Genomic DNA, 12,646 nt, shown 5'->3' on the forward strand with positions numbered 1-12,646 from the left:
TACATCCATCCTTACATACATACATCCATCCTTACATACATACATCCATCCTTACATACATCCATCCTTCCATACATCCATCCTTCCATACATCCATACATCCATACATCCATACATCCATCCTTCCATCCTTCCATACATACATACATACATACATGCATGCATTATCTTTACTCACTTTTTCCTTTTTGGGTCATGGGGGTCACTGGTGCCATATCCAGCTGTCACTGTGCGAGAGGCGGGGACACCCTGGACAGGTCTCCAGTCCATTACAGTGACACATAGAGACAAACAACCATTCACTCTCTCACTCACACCTAGAGACAATTTAGAGTTACCAATCAGTCTAACATGCATGTTTTTGGTCTGTGGGAGGAAACGAGTAGAAAATGCACGGAGAGAACATGCAAACTCCACCCAGAAATGCCTCTGGCCAGGACTTGATCCGGCGACCTTCTCGCTGACAGGCGGCCGCTGTACTAACTGAGCCACCATGCCGCCTCTGAGATACATCTTCCAGAATATTTCTGCCAAACATGTAAGATGAAAATCAGTTGGTGGAGCTGTTGTGCCTCAATGAGAAAGTTGCCGGAGCAAATCCTGGCCAGTGGCCTCTCTGGGTGGAGTTTGCATGTTCTCTCCGTGCATGCGTGGATTTTCTACTCCGGTTTCCTCCCACAGATCAAAAACATGCATGTTAGACTGATTGGTAACTTTAAATTATCTCTAGGTTTGAGTGAGAGAGTGAATGGTTGTTTGTCTCTATGTGTCCCTGTGATGGACTGGAGACCTGTCCAGGTGTCCCCCCGCCTCTAACACAGTGACTGCTGGACATGGGCACCAGTGACGCCTGCGACCCAAAAAGTAAGTGGATAAAGATGATGGATGGATGGAAAGCGACTGCAGTGTAAATGTTTAGCGTTAGCATGAACTGTTGTGCAGTTTTTATGTTGTCAGTTATTTTATGACTACAAGTTGACACTTTGGAGCAGAGTCTGCTTGGACTAAGACCAGCTCGTCAGTACTCTGCGCAGCCATCATCGTGGTAATCTTATCCGGGTTAAAGGACACCTTTGACCCTGAAAACTGCCCTGACATGACTTCTGTTGTGACTTGGTGCTGTACAAATAAACTGCACTGAAAACTCACTTTCAGCTCGATGTAACGGGCTCCGCTCATGGTCTCACTTCATATCCCCATCTATTTTATGATTTTAACAGAATTTATCGTGTATTTTAGTAAAGATGCTAATTGTTTGTCCTTCTTGTTTTCAGGTTGCACACAAGCTGTTCCACAAGGTGAAATGACCCGTTGGCTCAGTTCCCTACAGTGCATCTTTACACAATCTATTTAAATTTTTGATAATCACCAACTATTAAACCTGCTCTGCTGACTCGTGTTGGACTACGTGGACATTCTTTGTTTGATCACCTACCAGTTTGTGCAACAGACTTGAAATGTTGTGTAAAGTACAGCCTGTCACAAAATTATACTGTATTAATAAAACAAGGAACAAAACAGTTTGAGCTGTCACTCATTCAGCTCTGTCAGAGTTATCCTTCTCTGAAATCCACCATATTTAGCATTTTAACAGTTTAGATAAACTCCTCGTAAGACAAATTGCAGTTTGCAACGATGCTACAAGTCATTAAAATACAAACTCCTTCCTTAGATATAAACTGGTTAATAAAGGCCTCACGTCTTTATTAGAGGTCACAAATATCCAACTGTCTGGTCATTTTTCACATTCATTCAAATAATTTGGTAGAACTGCAAGAAACAGGGGACACCCTGGACAAGTCTCCAGTCCATCACATGGACACAGACAAACAACCATTCACACTCAGGGACAATTTAGAGTTCTAGACAATTAGTTTTAAATCTTATTTAATAAATTAAATTGTATAAATGCTTCAAATAAATAATATAACATTGAGTTATTTTATTTTACACTTAAAAGTATGTTTTGTGGCTCTGGAAAATTTCTATTGAATGAAAAGCAGAGCATGAACATGTAACTTGTCAGGATAACTTCTTGCCCATAAAATGACACTGGGTCAAACCCTGGAGCTCACGACAAGCGCCTGCTGGCTGAGACTCCAGGCTTGAGGCTCGGCCGCCACCTGCAAGGAGGTTTATTCAATTCAGAAATACTTTATTAATCCCAAAGGGAAATTAAACATAACTTGTTATCCTCATTTCGTTGAGATGCTATAGAATATATAACATCTATAATATCGATACTGATGGCTGTAGGCAGGAAGGATCTCTTGTAAACGTCCATCCCACAGTGGATCCTAAGAAACTGGCCGGCTAATGGCCGGATTTCCAGCTTGAGAGCGAGACAGCCCACCGGTTCACCTCAACTTAACGTTAGTTGAAAGAGATTACATCCAATCACATTATTGTCTTGACCAATCACTAACAGGAAGGCGGATCTTAGAACAGCAAGCAGTGCGTATGCGGCTTCACAGTCAAATCAAATGCAGAAGATGGAGTTCATCACACAGGTGTTGTGCCCAAAACTGATCGGGTGAAATCAGAAGGAGCGTGCCATGGGAGTGCAGCGGGACTGGATCTTTGGGATGAACACTTTAATTTTGTTGTTGCGGATGTCTGATTCTGTGGCTGTGATCATCTCCACCAGAGGAATTCTTCTTGGTGCAATCGCACAGTTCAGTCCTCTGGCAAGACTCTCTGTCTCCGGCTGGATGAGCTGTCTGTCAGATAAATTCTGGAGTGTTGTCTTACACTGAATGTGTTGTTCTTGCCAATTCTAGTTGGCAGCTCAGAACATGCGCGCTCCTTCGCGGGGGCACGCTCGATTTCACCCGATCACTTTTTGGCACAACACCGGCAAGGCTCGCTGCAGCCAGGTTATATGCTTCTGACACCAATGCTAACATTTTCATCAGTGTTTAAACAGTCTGTGTTCACTAAAACATTTTCACTGCACAGAACATCTTTGTGTTGATGCTGTGAAATGATTAGAACTAATTAGAATTTGAATGCTAGGAGTCCTAAAACCAGCTCTGTGGAACTTATTTCTTTTAAATTGTGATATTGAGTATTCTAAATTTATGACAAATTAATTGAAATGTGTCTGTTCAATGTGGTGTGTTGAGGTTTTTTTTTGTTTTTTTTTTTGCTGTGGGGCAGTACTCTGGGGTACATATTTTACGTTGTTAAGTTCAAATACATTGAAACCTTATTCATTGTTACTTGAAGCTGAATTGTTTGTTGTTAAAAGCAGTTGTCTGCAGTTTTTAGAGAGCATTTTTAATAAACATTGGCATTATGTCATGATTTTATTCTATCAACACCACACAAAAAAAAATTCAGGCTCAGGATTTTTTTTTCCACTTTAAGCCCTCCCCAGGTTGCAAGACTACCCGAATACTGGGCCGAACTCCTCCCTGAGCAATGGTCACTCCTCCCAGCAGTTTGCTGAGTCATCACTGCGGACAGCCGGCTGCAGGTGCCGGGGAACAATCCTGGTCTTTCTGCTGTCACAAGATGTGTTTCCTGCTAGTTCCAGAATCTCAGTGGTCAGGCACTCGAGCACAGCCTGCAGGGAGACGGGAATGCATCTCCAGCATCTCCTTTTTAACTTATTTGAGATTTGGGGCTGTAGTTGAGATATTCTTTGAGTTTTGAGATGTTAATCAGCAGCTCCCGGTTGTAAAAAACCATCGAGATCAGGTTTCAAGTGTACCGGGGGCAGACAAGAGAGGGTCTCTGCATGTGCAGACTCCTGGCTGCACAGATGTGAAACATCTCTGGCAGGTAAGAAGCCAGTTGGTGCTTGTGTGTGCCATTGAGACAACTGGAACCCAACATCTGGAGAAGGACTAGTCTTCCCTACTTTGGTTGCACAGGGAACACATGAAATGGAAAATTCTGTTTGACTAAAACTTTATTTGATTACATGTGCAGGATAAAAATATAAAATAAACATAATAAAAGTTACAGTATTAAACACAAGGTGGCAGTGGGACTCAAAGTGTGGGAGGAAAGAGTTCTGCTTTAAAAAAAAAAGCCACAAACAATAATTGTGCACACGGTGCATGCAGTTTTATAAGATGCAGGAGCATTCTTCAGGCATTTTCTTTGTTGTTGCAGATATAATCATCCATGGAAGCCTGCAGAAAGCACAGAGAATGTTTGCAAAACTGAACAGAAGACTTTCTAATGGTTCTTAATACTTCTAAATCATTTCTGTGCACATTTATAGCTGCTGTTGGAGGCATGCATGCAACGTTCATGGTCATATGTGTCATCAAATGGGGCTTTTACTATTTAAATAGTTTTTATGGTGCAGTGATTATACAACTTTCATGCTCAAATAGATACAAAAAGTCCCCTATGAGCTTCCCGTTAGTGATCCTGATCAACTGCAGCTGATAGTTTATGCCAGCATGAGAAGGATCGGACTGACAGCACAGACTGAACTGACCAGCACTCAGAACAATGGGAACTCAGAGATCCAAGAAGGAGAACTGAAGATTTACACAAGTTGGAAAAGTCTTGGAGCCAATTTTCAACATCCTCATTTTTTAAGATGATCAGTTCAAATTAATAAGTAACACCAGTTATCCAGATGTGTCACCAATTCGCCAAAATCTGGAAGAAAACCCATACAGTCAAACTCCGATGAGAATTAAGTTAGTTTGTTCAGGAACAGAAGAACCAACAAGGCGCAAAGCCACCATGAACTGGAATCTACTTCACTGTGCATTGATGGTTCCTGCCTCACTGCAGACCAGTGACACAGGCGTTCACTGTTCACTGGTGAAGCCACTTTACATCACAATAAACTAAGATGCCACCTTAGAAGCTCCAGCTCCAAAAGACACATTTTTAAGATGGACCCAAGTCTGAGGCGGTCAACGTGGACTGGAAAAATTTTCATGAGAAACTATCCTGATTCATGCTCCATAATCCAGGAAGAAAAATCAGCATGCTGATGAAGTCCTCTGGATGAAAGACGAAACATTTTAACAAAAAGAAACCGTTCAGAGGACCTAAATTAACTTTGTTAGATTTCTTGAGAAAAGTTTTATGGTGGCAGCACGGTGGTTCAGTTGGTAAAGCCTCTCAGCAAGAAGGTCGCCGGATCAAATCCTGGCCCACGGCCTTTCTGTGTGGAGTTTGCATGTTTTCACCACTTGCTCTTGCCGAGGTCGGACACTTTTCCCTCCCCTCCCTCTCTGCTTTGTTTTGCTGCTCTATCTGTCTGTGAAACTGCTTCTGAGCCTCTCTTGCATTTCTTCTGAATCATAATTATGGACTTGTTTTGATCAGTTGGTCCCTCAACACAATTTACAACATTTCTTCAAAGAGAAGACAGGCTTTAGGCGAGCCAATTTGCCCTGTTGGCACGCACGCAGCTGGATATCTCATTGACTTGAAGACTTGACGATGTGTCTATCTCTGCTGCCATTTGTGGATTTTAAGGACGCATATTTAATTGGATTTACGATAACTGCTTCTTGCTTTTTGGATTTGGCTGGTTGCTGGTTTTATCTACAATCAAGGAAATCGTCGGCAGCAAATTGGGACCCGATCACACTGCTTGCCTTTATGATGGCTTGGTTTGTGCCTCGAGTACCCAGATTCAAATGCTTTGGGCAGAATGGATCAGATCTCGGGGATTTTACTCAAGCACGTTCCATCGGTGTGGCCATGTAATTTGGACATTTCGGAACCGAGTGGACCAACCCAAACTCAAGGGAGATGTCATTAAGTTCTGCTTGTCCCCAAAACAACTGTGTGTTTATCTGAATCTGGCTCCCCTGGCTGGTCTTGCAGGCCACCTTATCTGAATTTGCCTGGAGAACATGTGATCTGACCCCCCCGTCTATTTTCATTACTTTTTGTCTGTCTAAACAGATCTCACTTGTAAATGAGTCTCATAGGCTCAATGTGACTTATCTGTCTAAATAAAGGTTGAATGAATGAGTGTGTGGGTTTTCTCCGGGTACTCCAGTTTCCTCCCACAGACCAAAAACTTGCATGTTAGGCTGATTGGTAACTCTAAATTGTCTCTAGGTGTGAGTGAGAGAGTGAATGGTTGTTTGTCTCGTTTGTCTCTATGTTTCTGTGATGGACTGGAGACCTGTCCAGGGTGTCCCCCGCCTCTCACACAGTGACTGCTGGACATGGGCATCTGTGACGCCTGTGACCCAACAAGGAAGAAGCGAGTAAAAATAATGGATGGATGGAAGTTTTATGATCAGGTGAAAAAAAAAAAAGAGCTGTTGGACCCTGATGATAAGAGGTCTGTGTGGATGAGTCAAGTAGACTGTCAAGCATGATGGCTGTAGTACTGGTGCACTGAACAAAAACAATGAAAGAGAGGATCTCTAAATTTAACTGTGCCTCAAGTCAGTCACAGAGGGGAGTGTTAACACCAGTCTGGCTGTTCTGTTATGATTTATACATAAAAAAACATCTGTCACAGCTGGTTTTCTAACAATCACACAACTAAAGGGGTGAGCTGCAGGTCAGCAGTGTCGTGTCTCCAGTCACCTGCATGAGCAGCCTCTCCTTCCGGAGTTTCTTGTAGAAGAGGAGAACATCTGGATTTGCTCGGACCACATAGGGGTCAAAGTCCATGACCCTCAGTCCCTCCAGGCTCCGGGCCCGAGACAAGGCCACGTAGGCCTGACCGCTCTCAAACACTCGGGCCAAAGAGATCTCCACACAGTCCAGAGTCATTCCCTTTAAAACAAAACACAAATTTAATTAAATTAATTTAATTCAAGGATTATTTTGAATATTATGAAGTGGGTTGTGTGAAAAAGTTATGAACCGCTGTGATCTCAGCTGATGTAAATATATATTTGAATGACCAGTTTGGATAAATAAAGTTCACTTTTGACCATAAGTTAATGGTTTGAAAACAGCCAGGACCAAAGTGGATTATTAAAATGTCTCCAGTCTATAAAACTTTCCATCAAATCATGCAAACGCAACCATTTAAACTTCTGTCAACTAATGACCTGTTTTTATATTCCTGCAGAAAACGACTCTGGATTGTAACTCAGTCAATTTAAAGGACATCCATCCATCCATCCATTATCTTTACCCGTTTATTCCATTTTGGGTCACGGGGGTCGCTGGTGCCCATGTCCAGCAATCACTGTGCGAGGGGCGGGGGACACCCTGGACAGGTCGCAAGTCCATCACAGGGACACATAGAGACAAACAACCATTCACTCTCCCACTCACACCTAGGGACAATTTAGAGTTACCAATCAGCCTAACATGCATGTTTTTGGTCTGTGGGAGGAAACCGGAGTACCCGGAGAAAACCCACGCATGCACGGAGAGAACATGCAAACTCCACCCAGAAGGCCCCTGGACCGGGGTTTGAACCAGGGCCTGCTCGCTGAGAGGCAGCAGCTCTACCAGTTGCGCCACCGTGCTGCCCCAATTTAAAGGACATGGAGCTAAATATATACAGTATACAAATCAAATATTATTTGATGTAATAGTAGCTGATATTGATCCTAAATTATAGTTTAAGTGCTAACTAATCACACGATATCTGTGTTTTAAAATGTTGCCGTTAACTACAACTCTGTTAGCAAAATGTCATGAGCTACTGAATAGATTAATACAAATGGATGTTAAAAATTATTAACTTTTGGAACCCATGTTAAAAAGGCTACGTTAGACCACTGCCCTTTACAAAACAAAAATTACTATAACTAACTATAATTTACAGAGACTGAACTAATATTTAATGTAATAGTTAGCAGAGCATCCCCCTGGTGCATAATTTGAAAACAACATAGTTGCTTAAAGCTGTAGAAGAGCATCAGTAAGTTAAATATGTCCACACATCCTGACAGGCATCAATAAATTAAAGAGACCAAAAAGAGACATTTTTATATTTATTCTGTCATAGTTAGCTAAAATTGTCTTTGTAACTAATGTCCAGACAGTATCCTGTCAGTTTTCATTTGTCCCCACCTCATCTGTCTGCAGACATATTGTACAGTGGTCCCTAGTTTATAGCGGGGTTTAGGGAGCAACACCCCCCCACCCCCGATAAGTGAAAAAACACAAAAAGTAGTAGTATGTATACATACATTCATACACACATGCATACATCCTGTGGAACCACCACCTTCAGGACGGGCCAAAAAAGCCATGTGCGTGATGCCATGGGCAGTGGCCGAAAGCAGGGAACCATGGTGCTGACCCTGGCTTACCAAAGCTGCTCCTGGGACATGGAATGTGACCGCTCTGGTGGGGAAGGAGCCTGAGCTTGTGCGCGAGGTTGAGAGGTACCGACTAGAAATACTTTGTAGTTGGGCTCACCTCGACGCACAGCATGGGCTCTGGAACCGATCTCCTTCAGAGGAGCTGGACCTTATTATGTATTGTTTTAAACCCTTCCCATGCTCTTGCCATATTCAAAACAATGTTTCTAAACTCTAAACGCTCATGTTTGCACAGAACGTCATGAACTCAGCTCTGTGCCACGCCCACTTCTCTACTCCAGTCACACTCATCACCTCCCAATCTCCCTCCTCCTGTGTAAATAAACTATTTAAATTTAAATACTGTGATATCTGCATGGATTGTTTATTTAAGATATTACAGTATTTAAATTTAAATTGTAGAGCAGAGATGGGCGGCGGGACATCATAGAGTTAACCCTTCACAAAGCCGATGCAGCACGGAGCAGAAATGTGGGCGTGGCAGAGAGCAGAGATCATGACACGCTGCAGGAGGGAGCTCCTCCCTGCACCTGTGGGCTGCACACAGGTGCTAAATCATTTAAAATAATTGACTTCAAATCAACAATCCATGTTGCTGTGGCTCATCCATCAATCAGTCAGCTGTGTGTCATGTCCGATCTTACTTTCAAAAACTGCCAAAGAGCGAGTCCCCGAAAGTTGAACCATGAAGTAGTGAGGGACTACTGTACACTGATTGCTCCAACACCAGATTTCACTACAGAACTCTGACGAACTTCGAGGCTCTAGTAAAATATGAAAACACGGCAAAGAGCAGCAGCCTGTTTCTACTCCTTTAACTTTAAGCTCCATTACCAGAGGCAGGAAAAAGAACGTCACTGAAAAAAGCCATGTTTGTTATTCCCATTTGTAGCAATAATTGTGATTTATTTTTTTTACCAGTTAGTGAAAAAGCACCGCGACAGCTCAACTGCATTGTTCAGCTGAGGGTGACAAGGAGCATTCATGAGTCTTACAGGCTGGGGCTCTGAGGTGATGGGGGCAGAGATGTTGGTCCATTAGGACTCAAAATATAACTTTCTCTTGAGTTTGGGAAATTATTAATAATTAATGGACATCTACAATGTCTTAGTTGGATTTTGTTGAGCTAAAATATGGTGTGGCAGTAGCTGAGAATCTTCCACAACAAATTCTTTTGACCACTTACAGATCATTAAAAAATCACGCAAGATATCGCATGCAACATTATTATAATGCATCTTTTCTCAACAAAAGATGATCTCAGTCTAAAGCACAGTGACATGAAAGGTGGTGGGCGATTATTTAAAGGAACGTTAGACCATTAATTTTATCTGCTTGAATCCAAACCCAAGGTAGAAAACAGGTTCCTCAACGTTTAAAGGCCTGCATGTTAGAAAAACCAGTGAATCCAGTTTGACGATCGCACACGTCTGTCTCTGAGCAACGCTGATCCTAAATGAGTTGAAGAGAGCAGAAAGAGTGACTGGATGGACGTGCGATGCATTCCTATGTTCCTGGACATCTAGCTGTGGTTATGACCAATGAATTCAGTCACATCTTTCCTTTCTTCAGGCCATTATCGATTCAGGGTGAGGATATAAAGACGGCCGTGGCAGCAGAGGGTGACACGTCACAGTGGTTGCTGGGAAGTCTCTAACCTGAGCTTTATAGTCATTTCCTTTCCAAACATGGTTGTTGTTACTAGTCTCACCCGCCAGACTCCCCCTGTGTTCAGTTTGATGTGAAAACTGCCAGAAGAAACCGTGTTGACAATTCTAATTTAGATCCTTCTTGCACATAGAAGAGTGGCGACAGGAAATAAGGAAAAGAAGGGTAAACCGTACAAAGCACAGGAGATTGGACGGGAACATGACTAATTCTCCATCACGTCTGTACTCTGTGCCAGCAAAACAACAAACGTTTGTTGATTGAAGGCAGTCAATCGGTGCAGCCATGTTATAAAGTTAATCTTAGCAGGTTTTTGCTGTTAAAGAGGCAAAATAGCATCTGCCTGATCTGCCATTTAACACATCCAATTTGAGATTAGTCTTTTTAAGGAGTAGCTGATATAATGGTTACTATAAGAAAAAACATCTGTATCGTTTGTATCAACACTATTATTTGACATAATCTGGAGTCCTTTTCTGCACTGTACAGTGTGGTGGATTATTCTGGACTGAGCACTGCAGAGGGTGTTTTCTAATGTTGTTTTTTTGTTCTCATTTGTTGTTGCAGACTTATGGTGAAAAATAGATGACACAAGAACGGCTTTATGTCAGTCAGTTTTACAGATACTGAACTTAAAGCAAGATGAAATGAAGACTCAACACAATCGGATGGCTTCCTTCCTTAGATAAGATTACTCATTGAATATTTATATGTGAATGTTTCAGTTCAGTTCCCTGAGATGACTTCTGTGACTTGGTGCTATATAAATAAATTGTAAAGATATCGAGTCAAACTCAAGGCCCGGGGGCCAAATGTTGACATCGTATCTGGCCCCCCAAGATGAAATGTGAAACGTAAAATACTTCTGTCTCTTGGAATTGTTCCAGTGATCTTTGATTATGATGTTGAAAGCACAACAGAGAACATCAAATGAGACCAGTCAAACTCTTGTTGAGGAACCTGTGACCAAGGAAAGATGCTGGGTATCTGATTGAGTTTATGTAGATTCTGAAATTGGCCCTTAGTTTGAAAAAGGGTTTAATTTGACCCTTTTTGTAAGTGAGTTTGACACCCCTAAACTGAAGTCATTCAAAGAGCTACAGTACTGAGGGCAAAAGATTACTGTATGTTCCAGACTTTAAGTTGCACTTTTTTCACAATTTGGCCAGTCCTGCGACATATAGTCCAAAACGACTCATATATAATGTTTTCACTATTCATGAAGCAATTTTTGACTGACGCCTTAAATGTTCACTCATACTGACATAAACCAGAGAGTAAACATCACCACTTGCAGCTGCAAGAGGGCCCTGTAGACTTTTGATAACTAGATGTTGTTCCTCTTCTGTTACGCCACCCCCCACCCATCTTCCTCCGGAGTTGGCGGAGTTGTTCAGAGGCGACACTGTGGATGGTAACTTTCTTGTGGGACTTGTTGACATGTTAAGATAATTAATCCCGTTCAGGATCCCAGGTCTGTTCTGTGTGTTACTGTTATTCCAGATTAAATGTCTGTTCTTGCACTTTGTGACATACACGTCTAAATAACTGCGACTTATACTCCGAAGAGACTTGTACAAGGTTTTGTCCTCATGAGGTATTTTCTGACTGATGCGACCTATACTCCAGAGTGACATATAATCCAGAAAATACAGTCACTGATCATAACGTTTCCACATGTTCCACATTTTCAAGGTGACCAGACTATTCCTCTAACACAACTTTTGATTGAGTCTTGTTTGTTTTTTCCAACTCCTCCGTTCTGCAGTGGTTACTTCTTGATTTTACAGATGTTTGGTGCTGGAGGTTATTCCTTACACAACCTGAGCTGGAAGCTGCAGCTGAAGATATTAGGGCTGACCACCGAGCTGCTGCGGCCCCCTGAGACTTGTTGTAACACGCCGTTTCTTTTCATTTATTCAGTGGTCCTGCCATGTTCATGCTCTTCATAATGCTGGTGAAGATTCTCAGTCATCCAGGACATGATGAATTCAAAAAGCGTTCAATACAAAAACAACTGGACTTTATTTGTAACAGAAGACGTTTCGATCCTCATCCGAGGAGCTTTCTCAATTCAAAGAGCAGAGAGTGAGAGATACAGGTTATAAGGCTGAGTGAGATAAGACACACACACACACACATATGTAGATTGGCAATTCACACCTAAAAACCTTAACAGTAAGTCTTTTGTTCCTCTAATTCACAGACGAGGCCCCTCTGTTCCCATCAGGTGTGAAAAACGGCTGGAAATCTGTTTTAAAGTTGCATTATATGTTTTTGAAAGTGGGAATCTGAGGCCTCCTCCTCTGTTAAGAGACGGCTTTTCTCTTTTTACATAAATTGCTTCCTTCACCCCCCTCTCAAACCATCTGTGTTCTCGGTCCAAAATGTGCACATTTTGGTCCTCAAAAGAGTGTCCCTTATCTGTGAGGTGGAGGTGAACAGCTGAATCTTGTCCTGTGGAGCTGGCTCTCCTGTGTTGAGCCATGCGTCTGTGAAGAGGCTGTTTAGTTTCTCCAATGTAGAGGTCTGGACAGTCCTCGCTGCACTGGACCGCATACACTACACCACTCTGTTTGTGTATGGGTGTCTTGTCCTTAGGGTGGACCAGCCTCTGTCTGAGAGTCCTGCTGGGTTTGAAATGTACTGGGATCTTGTGTTTGTTGAAGATCCTTCTGAATTTCTCTGATACTCCAGCAACATAAGGGATGACAATGTTTTTACGTCTGTTGTTCTCCTTTTTC

The 12,646-nt window shown here is 42.4% G+C and overlaps 2 protein-coding genes across 2 annotated transcripts in view; one reads left to right on the forward strand and one right to left on the reverse strand.

Moving 5' to 3' along the window:
* LOC119414407 (cytochrome b-c1 complex subunit 6, mitochondrial-like) overlaps positions 1-1,520 on the forward strand; it is a 4,689-nt gene extending 3,169 nt beyond the window's left edge. The window contains exon 4 of the mRNA XM_037681500.1: positions 1,275-1,520. Within this exon, the coding sequence (XP_037537428.1) occupies positions 1,275-1,307 (33 nt within the window). The 3' untranslated portion in view covers positions 1,308-1,520. The remainder of the gene's footprint in view (positions 1-1,274) is intronic.
* A 2,550-nt stretch (positions 1,521-4,070) lies between these two features.
* Positions 4,071-12,646, reverse strand: part of pif1 (PIF1 5'-to-3' DNA helicase homolog (S. cerevisiae)) — a 27,107-nt gene continuing 18,531 nt past the window's right edge. Inside the window, 2 exon segments of the mRNA XM_037681501.1 lie at positions 4,071-4,142; positions 6,532-6,828. Of these exon segments, the coding sequence (XP_037537429.1) occupies positions 4,098-4,142; positions 6,532-6,828 (342 nt within the window). The 3' untranslated portion in view covers positions 4,071-4,097.

This window comes from Nematolebias whitei, chromosome 9 (assembly GCF_014905685.2).
Source record: "Nematolebias whitei isolate Nwh7 chromosome 9, NemWhi1, whole genome shotgun sequence".
Lineage (NCBI taxonomy): Eukaryota > Metazoa > Chordata > Actinopteri > Cyprinodontiformes > Rivulidae > Nematolebias > Nematolebias whitei.